At 40.2% G+C, this 21,729-nt stretch overlaps 1 protein-coding gene across 4 annotated transcripts in view; it reads left to right on the top strand.

The window, feature by feature from the left end:
* Positions 1 to 21,729, top strand: part of CACNA2D3 (calcium voltage-gated channel auxiliary subunit alpha2delta 3) — a 962,218-nt gene that overhangs the window by 888,188 nt on the left and 52,301 nt on the right. For 3 of the 4 annotated variants that reach the window (XR_004029736.1, XM_030811589.1, XM_030811588.1), the window contains 4 exons: positions 3,699 to 3,774; positions 6,714 to 6,766; positions 8,303 to 8,358; positions 17,184 to 17,295. Coding sequence is in view for 2 of the 4 variants with exons in the window: in XM_030811589.1 (XP_030667449.1) it covers positions 3,699 to 3,774; positions 6,714 to 6,766; positions 8,303 to 8,358; positions 17,184 to 17,295 (297 nt within the window). In the remaining 2 variants the exon portion in view is untranslated. Of the gene's footprint in view, positions 1 to 3,698; positions 3,775 to 6,713; positions 6,767 to 8,302; positions 8,359 to 17,183; positions 17,296 to 21,729 lie in introns of those variants that run through there. The other variant, XR_004029737.1, reaches the window with a different exon arrangement.

Here is a 21,729-nt window from a genome sequence, read left to right as displayed (position 1 = left end):
ACCTGGCTTATGGTTGCTAAACAGAATTCAGTAGACATCAGCTGTTATCATTGCCTTCCGCTAAGAAGCCCATGGACAGAAGTTCCTGCATCATCGCTTGGTAACACCAGCACAGCTTCTGATGGTGTCCGTGTATTGCAGTAGCAAGCGTGGATTTTACTCTGCATTGTCTATGCCAATGAGCTAAGAAAACTAGGAGCCTTGTTCATCTTTCAGCCAGCTGGGTAATGCCTGTGTCAATTCCCATTGCATTAAACACCAGCCCATTAATTAGTAGTGGCAATGAAAAGATACCAATAATTATAACAACAGCTATAGCCTTGCCTCCTGTTGAATACTTCCTCTCTAGCAGGCAGTGTGCTGAATGCAACACATAGATGACTTTCTTTAACCCTATGACCACCGTACAAGGTAGTCAGTATTCTCACCATTTCACAGATAGGAAACTGAGGCACCAAGAGGGTTAAAAAGACATTGTTATAAGTGGATGAGTTAGGATTTGAGCTCAGGTATTACTGACTTCAAAGATGGCATTTTCACTGTGTCACACTGCCTTCCCTTGAGCTTTTGGGAACAGTGCAGCTTTAAGAGCCCAAACTCTAACAAAGAATAAAATCAGTCTTCTGTTGTAAGGATCTTAACAAGGTTGGCACACTTAGAGCATATTTCAGTGTACTTCTACACAGCTGGTTATTTAGATCTCAGAACGTCTCTGTAATTGTTTAATAAGTCAGGAAACGAAGCCTTTGAAGAGTATCAGCAAGCTGCTCAAGAATGCACCCTGGAGGCCAAGCGCGGTGGCTCACGCCTGTAATCCCAGCATTTTGGGAGGCTGAGGCAGGTGGATCACAAGGTCAGGAGTTCGAGACCAGCCTGGCCAACATAGTGAAACCCCATCTCTACTAAAAATACAAAATTAGTTGGGTGTGGTGGCATGCGCCTGTAGTCCCAGCTACTCGGGAGGCTGAAGTGGGAGAATCGCTTGAACCTGGGAGGCAGAGGTTGCAGTGAGCCGAGACCACGCCATTGCACTCCAGCCTGGGTGACAAAGAGTGAGACTCCGTCTCAAAAAAAAAAAAAAAAAAAAAGAATGCACCCTGAATATACGGCAGGACCAACTTTTGAAACCATGACCATCCTGCATCCATGGCTATGAGACTCCAAGCACATGCACGTTCCTCTCAACCTCATGCTGCCTCTCAGCTGGCTCTGGCACATGTTTTAGGTGTAGAGACAGCATTAGGCAGTGGGAAAAGGATAAGTCAATACCAATTCTTGCCAAATGCTAGAAAGCCCTTGCAGGGGTACCTGTAGAAATCTCCTGAGTGATGATGGAGATGGTGGCCTGGCGGGCCAGTCAGGGACCAATTAGAGTTGTCCATTGTGGTCTGCAGTTGATTCTGTGACATATCCTGGTGTCTGGGTTAGTGCTAGGGCTGTGTCAATGGTGAGAGCGTTTCTGTGAGAAGTTTGTGCAGGGACATCCCCAAGCCTAATGCTTGGCTGATTTATGGTCTTCGTTTCTGTTTGTATAAACAAAGCTTCAAAGCTTCTTGGCTGCATCTGTGTAAGGAAAAAAGCCAGAGGACAGTGAAGAAATACTCTGATGAAGAAAAGACCTTGAGGACTGGCTACGTGACCACTGGTATCCCCTTGGGCTTTGCTGCCCGAGGAGTGCTGTGTGCTGCTGCTGGTTAGGAGCTGGCTTTGATCTTCCATTTGGTCAAATATGGCTGGTTTTCTGCTTGGTACCCACAGACAACTGTGTTTAATCCATTTATCAGTAATGTCCGTAAGTTACTGTCCGGATAAGGAGACTCCACATCACATTTTGCAGTTGACCCCTTTGTTCTCAGTTGTGTCATCATCTATGTAACATTCGTGCAATCAGGCAATCATTTATGCATTCACCCTTTTAAAACTGAATGCCTTCTGTATGCTGGGTGCTGTACTAGGTGCTAGAGGTAGGTGTGAAACAGAGCCAACACCAATCCTGCTGCTTTTACATCTACAGGTCTTTCCAAGCACAGCAGTAAGTGCACTCAACATTAACCATTCTAGTATTCTAGAAAGGAATTCCTGTGGGGAGAATTTCATCCAGTCATGTAGAAGCCCATGTATTAAAGTGTTTAAAATCTCATCTGGCAGTTGTTATGTAACTCAGGCTGGACTTTACGTGTCTCTCCTTTGGGCTGCTAGGCATGGTAGGAGGGGATGCCGAAGGGAAGGGTGGGAATGCCAGACTCCTTTGGCTATACCTTTCAAGCATGGGATAAGGTGTTCATACCATCTAAATACTGGAACATGCGTAGGGGCAAAGAGGGAGAGCTTGCCCCATCACCCCCTGAAGGTTTGCTGAAAATGAACTGACAAAGGGCAGGTGAATATGAAAAAAAGGCACACAAAATTTATTTTAATATGGACAACACAGGGGAATCATAGTAGAATGGTTACCCAGTAACCCAATGGGGTACAGATGCTTAAATGCCCGTCTTCGTAGGGGAGGGAAAAGGGGGAAATATGGCTGCTTGAGGGATAATAAATGATTTTGAGGGGGAAACGAGTGGGCCTAGTGCTCAGACAATGCTTAGTAAATAATTTCAATGGAAATTGAATGGGATGGAGAGCTGACAATGGTTTGGGAAGAAGTTGGCCTGGGCTCTAGGTGCGGTGTTTAATTTTCAGTCTCTTCCTCTTAATATGAATTGTAATCTTCTGTTCTCTGGTGAATGAAATGTCAGGAAAGGCAATTGTATTCCTCTTTGGCAGATCTGGCTTTTAGGTAGGTAAGGGAACTTCAGAGAACAACTTCATCTGGTGGTTTGGGAGAGACAGAGGATTAAGAGACTGTGGGGTAAGGGAGACAGGGAGCAAGATCGGGGAAACCTTGAGACTGCTTCATGTCAAAGCACCATATTTTGGGGTAATGGTTTCTGAGTCCCAACACATGGTACCAGAAATTGCCATTCACCATTCCTTTGTTGATGGGGAAATTAAAATACATTGAATAATGTTAAAGTAAAGCAATTGAGTAAAGGTCATAATTGGGATGAAAGCTATACTTTTATCACCAGTGTAGGAAAAAAATGTCCACTTTGTTTTTGTTTCATAAGCTATGCTGTTTTCAAAATAAGGTACATTCACTCTTATGGTGATGACAATAAGGAGTAGGGATTACAATTAGTAAGCCAGCTGGTTTCCCACACATTGTCAATGTGCAGGGCTTATCCTGGTCCAAACCTGTTTCCTGGTGCTTGAGAAACACAGAATCCTGCCATGTTTTATCCCGAAGTGGTTCTTCTTAGTTCTCCTGTCCCTTGGGGACATGGCCCAAGTAAATTCCATCCGGGTCTTAGAATCCAGTTCAGAACAGCACGTTCCCTTTGGAATATCTTGCTCAATGCAGCCCATCCTTGTTCAGACCAAATGACTGTTTCATCAAGTTAGATGGGTCCTCATCCCCCTCTACCCTTCCCAATACCTTCGTTCCCTTTGTTCTTCAAATGCCAAGTGATAACATGACTGTGCCCCCAGCATTGGCCTTTGCCGGGCTCCTTGTTCGTCATCCATGTCAGGGCTGCATGGTGTTTGTCACTGTTGCACTTGATGATAGTGACTGCTCACCTTGTAGTACATAGCATGAATTGGTTCCCATGCTTTCTCATTTGGTGAAGCTCCCTTCCATTTCTTTCCTGTAGAATTACCCTTTATGACTACCAAGCCATGTGTAGAGCCAACAAGGAAAGCAGCGATGGCGCCCATGGCCTCCTGGATGTAAGTACTGTGCTGTCACTCAGAAAACAGCTGCACATTTCTGTCTTTCTCCCTGTCTGAGTATTATCTTCCTCTTTGGAGTAATCAAGTTTACCTTTTTGCAAAATCATGAACATTTTGACTTCACTCATTTAAAAAAAAAAAAAAAAAACACTTCAGGCCAGGCGCGGCGGCTCATGCCTGTAATCCCAGCACTTTGGGAGGTCCAGGTGGCTGGATCACTTGGCGTCAGGAGTTTGAGACCAGCCTGGCCAACATGGTGAAACCCCATCTCTACTAAAAATACAAAAATTAGCCAGGCGTGGTGGCGCACACCTATAATCCCAGCTACTCAGGAGGCTGAGGCGGGAGAACTGCTTGAACCCAGGAGGAGGAGGTTGCAGTGAGCCAAGATCATGCCACTGCACTCCAGCCTGGGCAACAGAGCGAGCCTACCTCTCAAAAAAAAAAAAAAAAATTAAAATTTTAAAAAGCCACTGCTATTTCAACTCAGATCCAGTGCTTATATGAATGAGAAATGGATCTAAAGTCTTTGATGGATTAATGCAGCAGCCCCTTGTGATGGATGGAAAAAGGGAGAAGTTTTGTTAATTCTCTCATTTGTATATAAAAGAACTTGGTTTTGTTCAACAGACTTTTCCTTTTAGTTTGTAATAGAGTTGTGAGCTTGTGCCCTAATTCCCGTTTTGATCACAGATACTCCCTCTCCCCTAATCATGCCACTGGGTTTCAGCATCGGTTTCCCTGGAGCTGATTCCTTGGTGATGTCACAGATGAGGATCAATCAGCATAGCTATTGTACCATTAGAAACTGGCGTTCAGATGGCCAGAAATTAACTGTTACCACTTACTCCCAAATTAAAAATATAATTTACAATGTGTAGACAACATAAATTTGGCCAGCAATACCTAAAAACACAGAAAAAACAGATGTAGTGTACCTCTGGATAGTCTGTCGTATGTGTTTAAATATAACCCTTACAATGTTATTATTTTGTAAATACCAAAAATTAACCTAAAATTTTGTTTGAAACACAACGTTTAAAAGCCATTTTGGCTTTAAAATATGTATACTTTCTAATTTGCAGATGTAAGATGTTACAAGGGGATTATTTAAAAACCAGATAATTAACATGGTTCTCCTACACTGAGGAAGCAAGAAATGATTCAGAGCTGGCAAATTTGTGAGAGGCAACTAAAGAGATGAATATTTTGAAAAATACAGCTTTTTAGTGAGACTCACTGTGTCTTTCTAACCCAACTCCCCTAACCTTAGCATGAATATTTCCAGACATTAAACGTTCCCAAGATATATTTCCATCATTAGATTTAAAAGCTCAGTGGCTTTATGCTTTTAGATGATAATGTGCATTTAAATTTTTTTAATCCTGTATTTGCATAATCCCTTTGTTTACTCATATATTGAGCCAATGCCTGGCACGGAATGCCTGAGTGCCTTCCCCTGGCCTCAGAGCCAGCTGCCCCTGCTACTGCCCTCTTTCCCCTCCCCCGCAACCTCCAAAGCTTCCTTAATCCTTTTATTCACTCTCTCCTTCCCCTGACCCACATTACCCATCCCAGCAGATACAAAGACACAACACTGTCCCATAGTCTGACCACCCCGGTCTTTTTGAAAGCAAGATGATTATTTTTCAAGCCATAAAATGTGATGGCAAAACCTCAGGACTGCAAAGTGTGGTTTCAGGAAACGGTTAAAAGTTCACATCCTTATCTGACCCTAATCCTGGCGGCCCAGAACCCCGTGATTCAAGGAATGATGTGGAAGCACTCAGTAGAATCAGAGCAAGAGATACACCAAGTCTGAAATCTGGGTGGGCTGGGAAGAGCCTCAGCGTTGTTGTTGTTGTTCTGCTCATTTACTTTCTGGCTGGACTGGGAAAGTTTTGAGAATGATTGGGGGCATGTAAATTTGTTCTTGTTTCATTTAAAACTGGATAATTCCTCCATTCTCAGTTCTAGTTCTTATAATTAAAATGCTCAGAAGGTGGGATTAAGCAGCTGTAGCTGCAGAAGCAACGATTTGGCATGCATTTCAATTCTCCGATATCTACAGGCAACCACAAAAGGTTCTGAAATTCTTCTGGACCTGACATCTGGAGCCCAGAGCCCGGGATTTGCCAGTGTCATTGCCAGTCTCTCAAGTTCACCCACCACTCACATAACTGGCATAGCTAGGTACAAAGAACCAACTGAGGGAGGGACTTGGTATTTTCCAGAATTCAGGAAATTGAATTATCCACATAGGAAATATCACAGAGTAAACAATCCAACTGCTTTTTTTAATTAAAATATTCTGAAATAAAGATTAGGCTTTCAATGCCTTCTTTTACAGAGTGAAGGGGATTTTCAGCAAGGATAAAATCACATGTTTATATGGTTATCATTTTTTTCAAGTCCAAATATGTAAGTGTGAGAAAAGGCAGCTTAAATCCTACATAATTCATGGACAGCATTAAAATCAGGTGTATGCAATTTTTGCTCATTTTAGTGAATGACATACAGTGATGGAGAACAGAGAATCACCTTTCCAAGAGGCTGCCCTGTGAATTACCATTTGAAATTAGTTATATGATTCCAGCCCCCTCAGCATTAAGCTTCAAAATATTAGCCCCTAGAGGGTAAAGGTTTAAGCATCGGGTGCTGAACTTCCTTTTTCCTCCCACTGATAACCCTTGTATTAGATCAGGTTTATTTTACTTGTAAATCACATCTCACTAGAGTGGAGTTCAAAGTTTTAAAATGTTAGTTTTAGGATACAGTATCCAACAATTTTCTTTCCTTAGCTAGAAGGCCACTGTTTTTTAACATGATATCAATCTCTCTAGAAGAATAACATTGTCCTTATGTAAAGCCCTAAATTAAGCTACAAATTTTGTGTGCAATACATTGTTTTTAATGAACTGAATTCTTCTCTTCAGCCTTATAATGCCTTCCTCTCTGCAGTAAAATGGATCATGACAGAACTTGTCTTGTAAGTAAAATCTGCTGCATTTTTTGAAAAGTATTAATATTTTCATTTTTGTATCATAAAGTGATCTAAGAGATTGTGAGTCATGCTTTCAATAACGATTAGATTCCTAGTTCTCTGAGATAACCTCATTGAACATCTCAAAATATTGAACACAGAGACCAAAAAATGATCTTTTATTAAGTGACTCTTGATCACTCCTTATGCTATTGGGTCATTGTTTAGCAGATTAGCAGTTTGCAATACACAACAAATTTACTTATTGTGGTTACTGTTCAATTTCACATGGATGTCTGGCTGTTTTTACTGCAGCCTGGATGTGCTGTGGTCAGAAGAGTACACTGCTGTGACTGTCCACCATGCCACTTTGGCTGTCTTGGCCTGTGCAGGAATGGGTGCCTGTGAGATTGTCAGCTAGGGCTGGGGGCTTTCTCAGGTGTGATTTCGTTGTTTATCCTGTAAAACTATCATCTTGTCTGGAGGTGCTGGTTGCATCTATGACTTAGATCTAACACTTGAAATGGCACAAAGATGAAAGTCTTGACTTTTAGATTAGATATTAGACACATTACAGAAACACTGTGTCACACAAAAGAGAAGAATTTCATAGATGAACATGTAAACAAGATTGTTTAAGTTGCACCAAACTCTCTCATTCTTATTTCCCCTGCTTAGACTCCAGTTCTGTGGGTTTGAGGCAAATTTCATGCCATTTGATGGATAGTCACTGTCCTCTTAATTTAATGCAACCTATATTAATTTAATAAAGTTTGTGAATTCAAATGGGAAGTAAATTCTCCATATACACATGAGCCAGAGAAAGAACATTAACAGATAATAGTGGGATTTTGATTGAGAGAGAACTGCTAGGAATAGTAGCCATAAGCCTGAAAAACAAATGACCAAATTTTGATCTCTCTTCATCCATTTGGAGGATAATTTATATTATTTTTGTATTCTTTACCAGCCATTGAGAAATGTTGATTTTTATGAAGTTGCATTGTGACATAATTTCGTAGAAGTCTGTTCCACCTCCCTCTATACACACACACACACACACACACACACACACACGGAGGGGGCTTAAACAAGTTCGAGTTGCAGTATTTATTTTGAAAGCATCTTTTATTACTACAGTTCGTAGTCTTGGTAGGGGAGAATATTCTATTTGTATTTCTGAACTAAGGGAAGAGAAGCTCATTAGAAATGGGCTCTTTACTGTGGAATCAAACTAGATGATATTAAGATTGAAGAACTGGTGAACAATAACGAGAAAAGTATTTCAGCCTATACAGCAGGTTATTCCTCATCTAGGAATCTTTGAGTCTAGGTGAACCTGGCCTTCGGGATAAAATAGCCTTTCATGAGAAAGATAAACCACTGTGAAAATTTAGTGGTAACTCAACCAACTGTGTTGATATCTCCAAATTGTGATGTTCTCAAATGAGGTAAGTGATACTGAAGAATACAGAAAGTCACTGTTCTGTGACATGGGCATGGATGACGAAGTAACATTGGGCTTTTCCACGATCTGTTTAGGTTCCTGGTGGAATTTAACCTCTGCAGTTGGTGGCACTCCGATATGACAGCTAAAGGTGAGCAGCAACTGGTTTCTGTTTCCCAGCTTGGAGGGATAAGCGCTGGGTTCACCGGCTACTTTTCATCAGGGATGTGCTGGCTCACAGAAAATTCCCCAGGACAAAGTCATGAGTTTTCAGCTCTGTCAGCAAAAAGCCACCCTTTGTACTAAGTGCTGTGCTATCCAGTCTCACACAGAATTCCACAGGCTTCATTCAGCCCACGTTGAATGTACATCTTGACCTGGTTCCTTAGCTAAGGCTTTCAGCTCATACATTGCACAGGTAAATTCTTCAGAAAGCTCTGAATTTACCTGTGCAATGCTGAAATAGAAGGGCAATCCTCAAACGGAAGGGAGACAGACACACTACCTGTGTCTCAGGCTAAATGAATGATTAGCCATTCTATTTTTGTTTTCACAGTTACTCTCATAGAACATAAATCTGACCACATTACTCTCCCTTCTCAAATACCTTTGATGATTTGAGGAGGGTGTAATTAGTAGAGACTCTTGGAGGCATGGGATGTGGAGTTAGATCAGAATAGGTTTCAGTCCCGGCTTAGAGGTTGGCCTTGGGCATATCAGCTGATCTGTCTCCAAGGCTCAGTTTCCCTATGCTAAGCACAATGGGGAAAATAATATTTATTTATCTTAGAAAGTGAGTGTGTGTGTGTGTGTGTGTGTGTGTGTGTTTAATGCTATGAGAAATCATATTACATGCTGACCACAGTGACTGGAACATAAGTCCTCAAAAAATAGTAGCAATACTGCATGTTCTCTTGTATAAGTAAGGTAAACATTGAGTAAACATAGGCACAAACAAGGGAACAACAGACACTGGGGCCTAATTGAGGTGGAGGGTGGGAGGAGGGTGAGGACGGAAAAACTACCTATCGGGTACTACGCTCACCACCAGGCTGATGAAATAATCTGTACACCAAACCCTCGAGACATGCAATTGACCCATATAAAAAACCTGCACATGTACCCTCCACACCTAAAATAAAAGTTGGAAGGAAAATAAATAAATAAAAGAAATAGTATCTGTAATTATAACGGTGGTGACATTGTGACCATGACAATGATGATGATCGCCTACAAATCCAGTGATCCTTAATGAACGCTGGCTCCAGCAGTCTGCCCCAGGCATGCCCACTCACGTGCTATTTCTCAGATACACTCTGTTCTTTCTTTTCTTCATTCATTCGTGTTCATTTTCCTACTTGGGAGGCCAGGGACTGGTAGGCTATTACCATTCTTATTATTTCTAACTATCTGTCTTTTTAAAAAGAGATTGACTAGTCACGTATCAGCATTTCCCCAGGTGCTGGATCTATTTTAATCTGACATTCCCTTTCCTTTCCCGTAAGATCCCAGTCTGTGAGGATTCCCTCAACTCCCTCAGGCAGAATGAACATTTTCTTCTTGCTCCTGCCCCAGTCAGTTCATGCGTTATCCTATCTCTTTACCATTATTGCCTCACTGTGTGTGTTTTACGCTAACCTAGAATTTTTTGACGGTGAGAGCTACGTCTTAAACATTGTTCTCTCTTAACACCTAACTGGTGCTGAGCACACAGTAGGTGCTTTATCTTTGCTGATTCAATATCCTAACAAATCTTTCTGGTGCTAGGCATGACCATTAGGGTCACTAGAGTCATGGCTTTGTAACTTACACATAGGCTCATTTTGCGGGAATCCAGGAACTCTCTGATTTCTGCTTAGAACATGAGATGGAGCAGAATCTGCTGAGTCCTGCCCCTGCTGATGCCCGCATAGTTTGCTTTCTGATAACTGGGAGCCTAATCCTTGCCTGTCCAGGCTTGGCTCTGCCCTGGGAGGCTGACAGCCCAGTGGAGCAGGGCCCCTGTGCGCTGCTTTCATCCACACACGTGCACATTGGTCTGGTGACCCCCAGGGCTTGGACCCAATTCTTGCTCCTCCCTGCTGGGTTGAGTTCTGAGTGACAGTGAGTGCCCCAAATCCCACTTGTAGAAATTCAGCCTGAGGACATAAACCTAGATGGGAACAAAGGTTTCTATGATAGGATGATCGTCACCAGGGAATTTATAATTGCAAATACTGGTAACTCTTTAAATGTCTAATGGTAAAGACCGTTTTAAAATAAATTACAACCCATCCACAGAAGACAAATTATTCTGTTTCTGAAAACTTTTTGATGAAATTAAAAAATGCTCATGAAATTATAACAAAACAAGACAAAACCCAAGAAACAAACCGTATATACACAAAAACACATAAACTGGTGGGAGGAAAGAGATTTGGAGCTAATTAGGGTCAGCAGTTGGTATGGGAAATAGGGAGTCAATAAACAAACACCAACATATGAATTAGGAAAAGAAGACTGTCATGTCCCCGAAAGGAAATTTTACCTGTAGTGTCAACTTGCTTTTGTTAAAATTGCACATGATTTGAAAAAAAAAAGATGAGGAGGAACCTACTAAATGGGCACTTGGTTATCTTTTACCATTTGCTTTTCTTATTTGACTCACTTTTCCACAATTTTACTAATAGGAGTGAAAAAAAATAAATGAGATTTTTTAAAAATAAGAAAATCAATACAGCCCAGGAAAACGGGTTGCAAGTTGGTTAAATGGCTGCTCTGTCTGCGGCACCAGTGACCTGGGGACAAATCCCCTCTCCGTCTGAATCAGACTGTGAGCTCTGAGAGACCAGAGCAGCTTTGGAACCTAGTAGATAGGAACCCTGGGTAGCCTTTCTCTGCTTCTTGCTTGCTGTGAGGTTCTGGGCAAGTCACTTGGTCTCTCTGGACTTTGGTTCCATTTGTCAACAGAGGAAACAATAGACGTAATGTGGCTGTGGGAGGTGAATTTAGCAATGCGTGCCAAGCCCTTGTGCAAGTACTCCATGCATGGTGGGTGGGCGCTCATGCCTTGGGTGGTGGTGGTTTTTTTTAACTGAAATGTCTGGTTATTTCTTAGAAGTTTGCACAGGGCTGAAGGCAGCAGGCTTGTTGTTTTCAGTGGTTTACTTGTTGGCATTCTTCTTCATACCTAATGAAGACATTCCCTTCTCTTCATGTCTGCTTTCACTCCCACTTCCCTCATCCTGGCCTTGACCTGTTTCCCTTCTTCGTGACCTGCCACCGCAGACATCTAGCCATACTGTTATTTTGGTCCTATGGATTCTAGAGTTTTTACTGAATGCCATTAACTATGATCTTTGCCTAGAACAGGGGTTTTCAAATGCGGGCAGTTTTGCCTCCCAGGGGAATGACTGAAGACATTTTTGCTGTCATAGCATGGGGGAGGAGGGTTCTTATTAGAATCTGGTGTGTAGAGGCCAGGGATGCAGCTAAATATCCTACAACACACCAGACAGCCCCCATAACAAAGAAATATCCCACTCAAAATATCGATAGTGCCACTGTTGAGAAACCCTGGCCTAGAACGAGGGGTGCAGAGTAGGGGACAGTGACTAAGGGAGCAGGGTATGGTCTCTGCAACCCATGACATTGAGAGATACTTGTGAAGGCTCCCCTTCTGCAATTTTACCACCCCCACCCCAGCTGGACCAAAAGTGGTCCAATTTTTAGCTGAAAGGAATAATATGGTGCTACAGTTCTCTATTTTCTGTCTTAAGGAGCTTTGTAGAAAGGACCCCAAATAGATCATTTTAGCATGTCCTGTGACTCCACTGCCAGACGGTGAGACCTCCTTTCCACAGACTACAGAGAGACCTTGTCACATGATTGCATCATTGATGCATGGTGTGCTGATACATAAGTGCTTTGCCATTTCCAAAGAGCTGGCACATAGATTATCTTCAGATCTGTACAACATACCTGAGAGGTGGGGACTGCTAGAATTTGCCGCCCAGCCTCTCTGAAGCACCTAAGTCAGACAGCTAAGAGGCAGTGGACTCAGACCTAAGCCAAGACCTCCCTCAGCTAATGATAGCAGCAAGAGCCGCAGCTACTGCACTGGAATTGTCTCATTCCAGCCCACAGCCCTCTGCTGGGCATCAGTATGACTTTTTCCATTTTATGGATGAAGAAAAGAAAACAAGCAAAGGTGAATTCATTCATCCACAGGGTTGCTGTCATTGGGATATCTTATTAAATGTTAATAAATGTTAAATATAAATCCCAGACCCAGCGTAAGGAGGGGAATGTTCCAGGCACCATATGCTATTGGCTTGCAAGGTTTCTTCATTCTAAATTTACCATTCCCTCACTAGATAAAGACCCTGTGCTGAGACATAAATCTTTGTTTTAGCTAAAAATGGAATCCATAATTACACTGTTTATCTGCTCCATTTCCTTAATGAAGGGGACTGTGGAAGCCCATTTCTGCTTGATTATCACAAAGGTATCATTTTGGTGAAGTTGCACAAAGAGAACAGAGCTTGCTGGCACCCGGTTGTGAACAGGGGTGCATTCACAGAAACAAAAGAAGAGGAAGGCTTTTCAAATGGCAAATCTATTCATTCCCAATTGTCTGCACATAATTACTGTGAACCCAAATCAGTGTTTCTTATCAGGGACATTTGTTGCTAAGGGAAAATTAACGAAATTCAATTGTGCGGATGCTCCCTTGGGTGCTTCATTGTGAGTGGGTGATAGGTCATGGTGACATCCGCGTAACTGGGATAGGAGGCACAGCAGTGTGGGCTCCAGGATGTGAGGGCCAGGCTCGCATCTGGACCCCGTCACTCACTGCAGTGTGACCTTGGGCAAGTGTCTTCATTTCTGAGCTTTAGTTTCTTCATCTGCAAAATGGGACTGTAGCAAGGGCTTGCTTATTCTGTGATGAAGAGGATTCTCCCCATGCTAAGGGCCTGGCACAGGGTTTGGCATGTAGTAAGTGCATAGTGAAGATTGATGGTGAAGGTGGTGGTGGTTTGCTGTGTGAGTTAATGATGATTGTGGTGAGTCACTCTGTGTGGGACCCATGGCAGGCAGTGTCTGCTTCTGGAACCTCATTTTTCCCTTCTGGAAAAAGAAGGAATCAGCCAAACTGAGCTCAGTGATCCTTGAATACCTACAGCTTTGTAAGATGTGAGTTCGGAATGCCTAAGAGTTGAAACAGTATCCAGTAGGGCCAGGCACGGTGGCTCATGCCTGTAATCCCAGCACTTTGGGAAGCCAAGGTGGGCAGACCACTGAGGCCAGGAGTTCGAGACTAGCCTGGCCAACATGGTGAAACCCCCATCTCTACTAAAAATACACACAAAAAAACTAGCCAAGCATGATGATGCATGCCTGTAATCCCAGCTACTTGGGAGGCTAAGGCAGGAGAATCGTTTGAACCCAGGAGGCAGAGGTTGCAGTGAGCCAAGATCACACCACTGTACTCCAGACTGGGTGACAGAGTGAGACTGTGTCTCCAACAACAACGACAAAAACAGTATCCAGTAGATTGCAAGCAGCCTCAGTTATTGGTTTGAAATTCCATAGATAAATAGTAGTGACTGCACATATATGTGGTGTTTTCCATAGCAATCTAGACAAAGTAAGTTCTAGCCATGTTATTTAAATTAAATGTGGCCATAGCTTTATACGATAATTCACGTTTCCCAAAAGCACATCAAGCAACTTCCAGCCAATAGTGGTGCTGCAAATAGACCCAACGGTTTATCACTATGTCAGCATGGAGTGCCCTACAATTGTCAAAGGAAAAAGAATTTCATCTCCAGAAAGGATTAGAGCCAAATGAGTCTCACCATTGAGAGTACTGGACTCATTCCATTGTAACTGGGCCCAGACAATTAGAATTAGAGATGGTGCAATTATCAGGCTTATTCAAATCACGTGTGCTGCCTATCTCAGCCTGACCCAAAGACCTTTCTTTTTTTTTTTTCATTGGCCAAACTTCACAGAGCAGTTAAACATATACATGCTGGAGCCAGACAGCCCAAGGTCAAATTTTGGTTCTGCCACATACTCAGTGGATGAATTTGGGCAATTTACCCTCATTCTTTTTCCTTCATTCACCATCTGCAAAACAGATAACAACTGTTCATACCTCATAGTTTATTTTTTAATTTTGTCATGTTTTACTGTTAAATAAATTAATTCATATTAAGCAGGACAGCATCTGGAACGCAGCAATTTCTTCATAAATGTAGCTGTTATGCCATCATTAGGTTTTTATATTCCGTCTGCATGCTTGTGCCGCATCCACTTATAACCTAAGCTATTGTATACTTAAATCTTTATTTCATGTCAAGGGACTCACTTTTTGAAATTCTAATAATTTAAATATGAAAAGAAAGTTTTATAAACTGAAAACCAGAATGACTTGCCATACAGCGAAATCTGTTGTAAAAATCAGAACCATGAAAATAAAAAGTGTTACCAAATTGTAGCCAGATCCTATGAGCTTCGTGTTTGGCCTCTTCGGCTTAAAAGGAGAGGAGAGCAAATGAAAGAAAGAAGTGAAAAAGATAGAAAGGTGGTAGAAACTCCCTACTATCAAACAAAGATGTCCTTCTTACAAAACAGAGGCACCAAAAAAGATTTGGGAAGAGAATGATGTTTCCACCACGTGCCTCTTCTGTGTTGTTACTGTTGGGCCTGGAGCACCTAAAATTCACCTTACCCTCCACCTGAAAGGCAAGAAAGAAATGTGTCATAAGGGACAGAGGTTCTCACATTTTTTGGTCCATTTTATTCTATTTTATTTGTTTGAAAACACTACTCAAGAGAGTCATTCTTGTATTCAGCAGGCATTTAATGTTCCCTCCAATGAGCTAGCATCTTGGGGACAGAGGGACAGTGTCTGAAACCTGGCCTTTCTGGAGAATGACTACCAGCACCATACAATCAGTGTAGTCAGGAGTCAGAGAGGCAGCCATTTGCTTGCCTTTTCTACCAAAAAGCGATGGTTCAAAAAGCCTGACTCCATGAAATAGCACGAGTGCAGCAGGAGTCACGGTGGTAGTAAAAACATACACTTAAGCAGCACTCACAGCGTGCCAGCTACTGTCCATCTAATTCATTTGATTCTCAAATAACCACACAAGCTTGGTACTGCTATTCCCATTTAGCAGATGAGGACACTAAGTTGTAAAACGGTTAAAAGCTTACCTGCTGTCACACAGCAGTGGCAGGATTCACTGCCTGGAACTGATGCTTTTAGCTACTACATAACTAGCCAGCCTCTGGCCTGTGGGTGGTAACATTTGCTAATGACTAGCATTTCATGAAGGCTGTGTGTATGCATGTAGGTGGGCAAAAGTGCATGCAGGCTTCACTCTGCTAAGAGCTATACATGCTTTTGTTCATTTATTCCTCAGAACGATCCTGTGAGGTTACTATAGACATTTCCCCTTAATGTCAGTGACCAGTTACTGAAAATTCTATATTCTGACTAAAAGAGCTGATGAAGAGTCTACTTCCTTTTGTTTTAAATAGCAAAGATTACAATGCATTGTGCTCCAACCCCAAACCCCCAACCAATTTCCTCAAAATAATTAAACCTCAATGAAAAGCCTCCATATAAGAAACCATCATGCTAGGATACTACAAATGCTTAGAATCGTTTCCTGATCACCCCACAAGTGCTTGGTTGTTACCCAGCAGTTGTTTCGCGTGCAGTAGCACCGACGGCTTGCTTAGTGCCAGCAGCATCCCACATGGACAGTGGACAAAATATCTCCCCATAGTTCTGCCCACCAACCAGTTATATTTGGAATGTAACATGAGAGTTTGTTCACACATAGTTTTGTTAAAATCCCATTGAATTTTGGAATTGAAATGTAAATAAGATATGTTTTTTTCTACAAAAACAATAGCTGAAGGCTTTGTACAAACTTTGGTATTGGAAATCTATAAGCATTCTCTTGGGGAAATGTTAACAAGCAGACCTCCTGTGAAGAGTACCTGTGCTACTAGCATCCCCATTTTACAGGTGAGAACAGTGAGGATTCGCTAGAAGTAGCAGAGCAGGGATTCGTACTCCAAACTTCTCTTACTTCAGAGCCTTCACCCTTGACCACTATGCTATAGTGTCTATCATTATTGTCATCATTATAATGTCAAAATGGCTTCATTAGAATGCTACTGTTATCTTTGTTGTTGTTGCTATTATTATTATTATCATTATTTGACATTTACTTAACACTCATTATGTTCCAGTTACTGTACTAAGTACTCAACATACATTGTTTTATTTACTTCTCACATCAGCCTCTGATAGAACTTTATTATCCTCAGTTTACAAATAAGAAAATTGAGATCTAGTGAGGTTTTGGATCTTGCCCACTGCACAATCAACTGCCAAGCCTCTACCGAGCACCTACTATGTGCTCATCCACATACCAGGGTTATTTAGTGCTTTCAAATTGACATGGTGTATTATTGCACAAAGAGCTTCATAATAGTAGGATTTGGTTCATGGCTGTGCTTCAAAGACATTACGTATTTTACTATTTCATATTTCAATTTTCCTTCTATAATAAAACCATGCAATTGTATCATGACCTTTGTCTTACCCTAAATAATATGGTATAACTTATATTTTATACATTTATTCAGATATACATATGTGTTGTTGCTAAGTTTGAGTAAGTCTGAGGTCAGAGACCTGGTGACTGATGTTGTCCCAGAAAGTAGAATTCTTGTGATGCATAAATGATAGCTGATCAAGCCAACACAACTGTTGGAGGAATTATAGCTTATAGAGTTGCTTGGCAGTTGAAATCACTTGACTAATTAGAAAATAATGCATTATGCTGTGCTAGAAAAATCACAGAGCAGCAGAAGCAGAACTGTGTTCTGGGTTGCTGTGGGCTGCCAGTCACAATTTTGAGCCTGTGCCTTGCATTCTTTACCGTTTTTTCCCCCATATCCCTACAGCCCAGAAATTGAAACAGACCCTGGAGCCTTGTGATACTGAATATCCAGCATTTGTCTCTGAGCGCACCATCAAGGAGACTACAGGGAATATTGCTTGTGAAGACTGCTCCAAGTAAGCCATACTCCCACCCTCTAACCCCCTACACCTTTCTGCTCAGCACAGAACTTTCCCAGATGGGTCTGTGTGACTTGCAGGCACAGTTACACCAATAGAAAACATGGCTGCCCTCTTGTGTAAGGAAGTATTTCTATCAGCTTGGAAGAAACACCACTTGGCTTTATAAGATATTCTAGACACTGGGAAGCATTCAGAATGCATGAAAATACATCCTGCAGTACAGGAGATTTGTAGGTCAGTTTGTTCATGTTTTGAGAAAGTCCTAATTGGTGCTTTCTCAACTGACGGTTGGCAGTTTGAACTGTGTGTTCAAGAATGTCCTTACGTATCTTTACTGAAGGCACAAGCCTTCAGGATTTACCCAAACCTGATAAATTGGAAATGTTTCTTGGTGGTTGAGTATGCATTTCCCTGATTGCTAATGAGGTTGAGCCTCTTTTAATGGTTTTATTGGTTGTTTGGGGTTTCTGACCTCTTTATTTCAATTGGGCAGTTCCCGTCTGGGTGATTGGATCTACTCTTATTGATTTGGGTGTTTTTTCTCTTTCGGATACTGTTTCTTTACAGTCGTATGCATTGTATGTGGGTCTTCCTATTCTACGGTTTGACTCTTTACAGATGACTTTTTTTTTTTTTTTTAAGAGATGGGTATCTTACTATGTTGCCTGGGCTGGTCTCAAACTCCTGGGCTCAAGCAATCCTTCTGTCTCAGCCTCCCAAGTAGCTGGGACTACAGGCACACAATGCATAGAAATTTTCTTTCTTTCTTTTTTTAATAAGTCTAGTCATGGGCTGAGTTCCCATCTATATGCAGATCTGTTTCCAGATCTTATGGTTTGTTAATACCTATTTATCAATACCATATCTCTTTAATTATTATAGCTTTATAATATGACTTGGTATTTAAGAGAACAAGCTCCTTTCCTTATTCTTCTTCTAAGTTTTCTTAATTATTCTTGGCTCTTTACTCTTGCATACTAATTTTGGAACTAGCTTGTTAATTTCCATGAATTCTGATAGGGTTTTGATTAAAATTTCTGTAAGTGATAGATCAATTTAAAGATAATTGCTATTTTTTATAATAAACTAAATATATGTCTTTAGTTATATGCCTTTTCTATGCCTTTTAATACAATTTTATAACTTTATATATCTATACCTATACACCCCATAGTTTTTCTTCTATCATAAATAGTATATATTTAAAACTACTTTTCTAATTTGTAATAACTAGTATATGAACATATCACTGATTTCTTTTTTGTATATTGAATATTGTATCCAACACACTGCTGAATGCTCTTTGAGATCGACTTGTTTATGTGTGGATGCTCTTGGACTTTTTGCATAGACAGTAATATCATTTGTGAAACGTTTTCTTTCTAATCTCCATACTTAATTATTGTTTTCTGTTTTATTGCACTATACTTCTGACACCTTGTTAAATAGAAGCAATGAGATTAGGCAACCATGTCTCATTCCTGATTTAAAGGAAGTGCCTCCAATAATTACATGTTAAATATGTTTGCTAAAGGACTTTTTTATTGTCATAAAATATAAAGAATATAAAATTTACCCTTTAACCATTTTAAAGTGTATAATTCAGGAGCATTAAGTACATTCACAATGTTGTGCAACCATCACTATTAATTCCATAGTTGCTGTAGATTTTTGGTAGTAACAATTTATGAGGCTAAAGAAAACTTTTGTAAGAGTTTTTGTTGCCATTGTTATTGTTGAAATCTAAATTGATATTGAATTTTATGAGAAAATTCAACATCCATTACAAAAAAATTTTCCTTAATTTGTTAACATGTTGTTACATTAATATTTTTAAAATTTTAAATCATGAAATATATGTATATACATATAAAATACTTCTAAGTTTTCTTGGTTATTCTTGACTCTACTCTTGCATACTAATTTTGGAATTAGCTTATTAATTTCCATGAATTCTGATAGGGTTTTTATATGTATAATATATGTATTATATGTACATATCATATGTATGTATTGTTTGTGTATTTCATGATATCTATAATCATGTATATTTCGTGATTCTATTTTCATAAAATATATAATACATATGTATATGTATTATACATAATCAATGTAGTATATATTACATATGTATAGTATGTATATATTACATACTTTATATGTAGTATATATTATATATTAATAGTATATAGAATGTCTAATGTGAAAATATACTTGCTTTTTCAGGATGGACTTCATTGTCATAAACAGGCCAGGCATGGTGGCTCACGCCTGTAATCTCAGCACTTTGGGAGGCCAAGGCGGGTGTATCACCTGAGGTCAGGAGTTCGAGACCAGCCTGGCCAACATGGTGAAACCCCGCCTCTATTAAAAAATACAAAAATTAGCCAGGCATGGTGGCGGGCACCTGTAATCCCAGCTACTCGGGAGATTGAGACAAGAGAATTGCTTGAACTCAGGAGGTGGAGGTTGCAGTGAGCCAATATCTCGGCACTGCACTCCAGCCCCGCAACAGAGCTAGATTCCGTCTCAAAAAAAAGAAAAAAGTAATAATATATCACACATATTGCAGGATTCAATTTACTTACACCGTGAACTTTTTGTTTTTATGCTCAAAAAGGAGAGTGGCGATACTTTTTCTTCCTTGCACTGTCATTTGGCTTTCCTATTAAGGTCATTTTATTGCCACAAAATTACTTACAGTTTCCCTCTTTCTGTAATATCTGTAGCATTTAACATAAGATGGAATCCAGTATCTGTTTCTTGAAGGTTTGGTAAAACTTATAAAACTATTAGCGACTAGTGGGATTTGTATGTGTGTGTTTTTTCGTGTGTGTATAAATTTACAACTATGAAATTAGTTTCTTTTGTGGTTAGATATTTCTGGATTTTCTTTTTCCTTTTGAAATGGTTTTGGTGATCATATTTCTTAGAAAACTGCCTATTTCATCTCATTTTTCAAGGTTATTGCAGGCATTGTTGATAGTGTTTTCTTTTTTTTTTTAATTTTCATTTCTTTTTTTTTATTATTATACTTTAGGATTTAGGGTACATGTGCACAATGTGCAGGTTTGTTACATATGTATCCATGTGCCATGTTGATTTCCTGCACCCATTAACTCGTCATTTAGCATTAGGTATATCTCCTAATGCTGTCCCTCCCCCCTCCCCCAACCCCACAACAGTCCCCGGAGTGTGATGTTCCCCTTCCTGTGTCCATGAGTTCTCATTGTTCAATTCCCACCTATGAGTGAGAACATGCGGTGTTTGGTTTTTTGTCCTTGTGATAGTTTACTGAGAATGATGTTTTCCAGTTTCATCCATGTCCCTACAAAGGACATGAACTCATCATTTTTTATGGCTGCATAGTATTCCATGGTGTATATGTGCTACATTTTCTTAATCCAGTCTATCATTGTTGGACATTTGGGTTGGTTCCAACTCTTTGATAGTGTTTTCTTTTGATTAAAAATATTACTGTGTTTGTGATTTTGCCCCCTTTTAAAGTTTTTAATTGATCTTCCCTCTTGCTCCCTTTCCTCTTGCCTCCTTCCCTCTCTCTCTCCCTTTTCATACTGCCAGAGATGTGTTTTATGTTTCTTCTATGATTCTTGAGTTTACATTGTTTTTTTATTTTCTAACATTTTGTCTTTGATGCTTAGCTTTTCAGGTTCATTTTATATGTATGTAGATACACATATAAGCATATATATGTCTAGGTATACATTTCTCTCTGCATTTCAGTGCATCTCTAAATTTTATATATATATATAGCCTTCATTCTTATTCATCTCTAACAAGTTTCTAATTTTTACCATTTTTTGATCTGTAAATGCTTAAATCGTGTTTTAAAATGTCCAAATATATGGGAGTTGAGGCCATCCTTTTTATTACTGAAGTCTAATTAAATGGCCTTGTGGTCTGTGTAACACATCTATTTTAGTATTTGTGGAAACTTGCTTTGTATTTCCAGTCCTTGTCCACATGTTCTTTGAAAGCAAGTTACATTCTCTAATAGCTGGGTACAGGGATCAATGTGTGTCCTTTGGACGAAGTATACAAATTGTGTTTCAAACCTACCTTTATTTTCAGTCTATTTTAGATGTCAGTTAATCTCTCACCAGGCTTATGGACGTTTTTGTGCCATTCAGTTCATTTTGCTTTCTGTATTTTGAAGTTATGTTACCATGGACATCCCTGTTCATGATTAGTAAAGCTGCCTAAGAAATCATTCCTGTTATCACTATGTAATAACCCTCTTTATACATGAAAGTACTTTATGCCCTAATGTCTATTTGGTTTGCTAATAGCAGAGGTACACTAGCTCTATTTTGGTAATGCTTGCTAGCCGTATTTTCCCCTTTCCCTCCAATTTCAACCCTTTTTCGTCATTTTGCACTAGGATTTTGTTTTATAAACAGAATATAG

This window comes from Nomascus leucogenys, chromosome 4, assembly GCF_006542625.1.
Source record: "Nomascus leucogenys isolate Asia chromosome 4, Asia_NLE_v1, whole genome shotgun sequence".
Lineage (NCBI taxonomy): Eukaryota > Metazoa > Chordata > Mammalia > Primates > Hylobatidae > Nomascus > Nomascus leucogenys.
The sequence above is the reverse complement of the archived record's forward strand: the minus strand, read 5'-3'. Positions and strand labels throughout refer to the sequence as shown.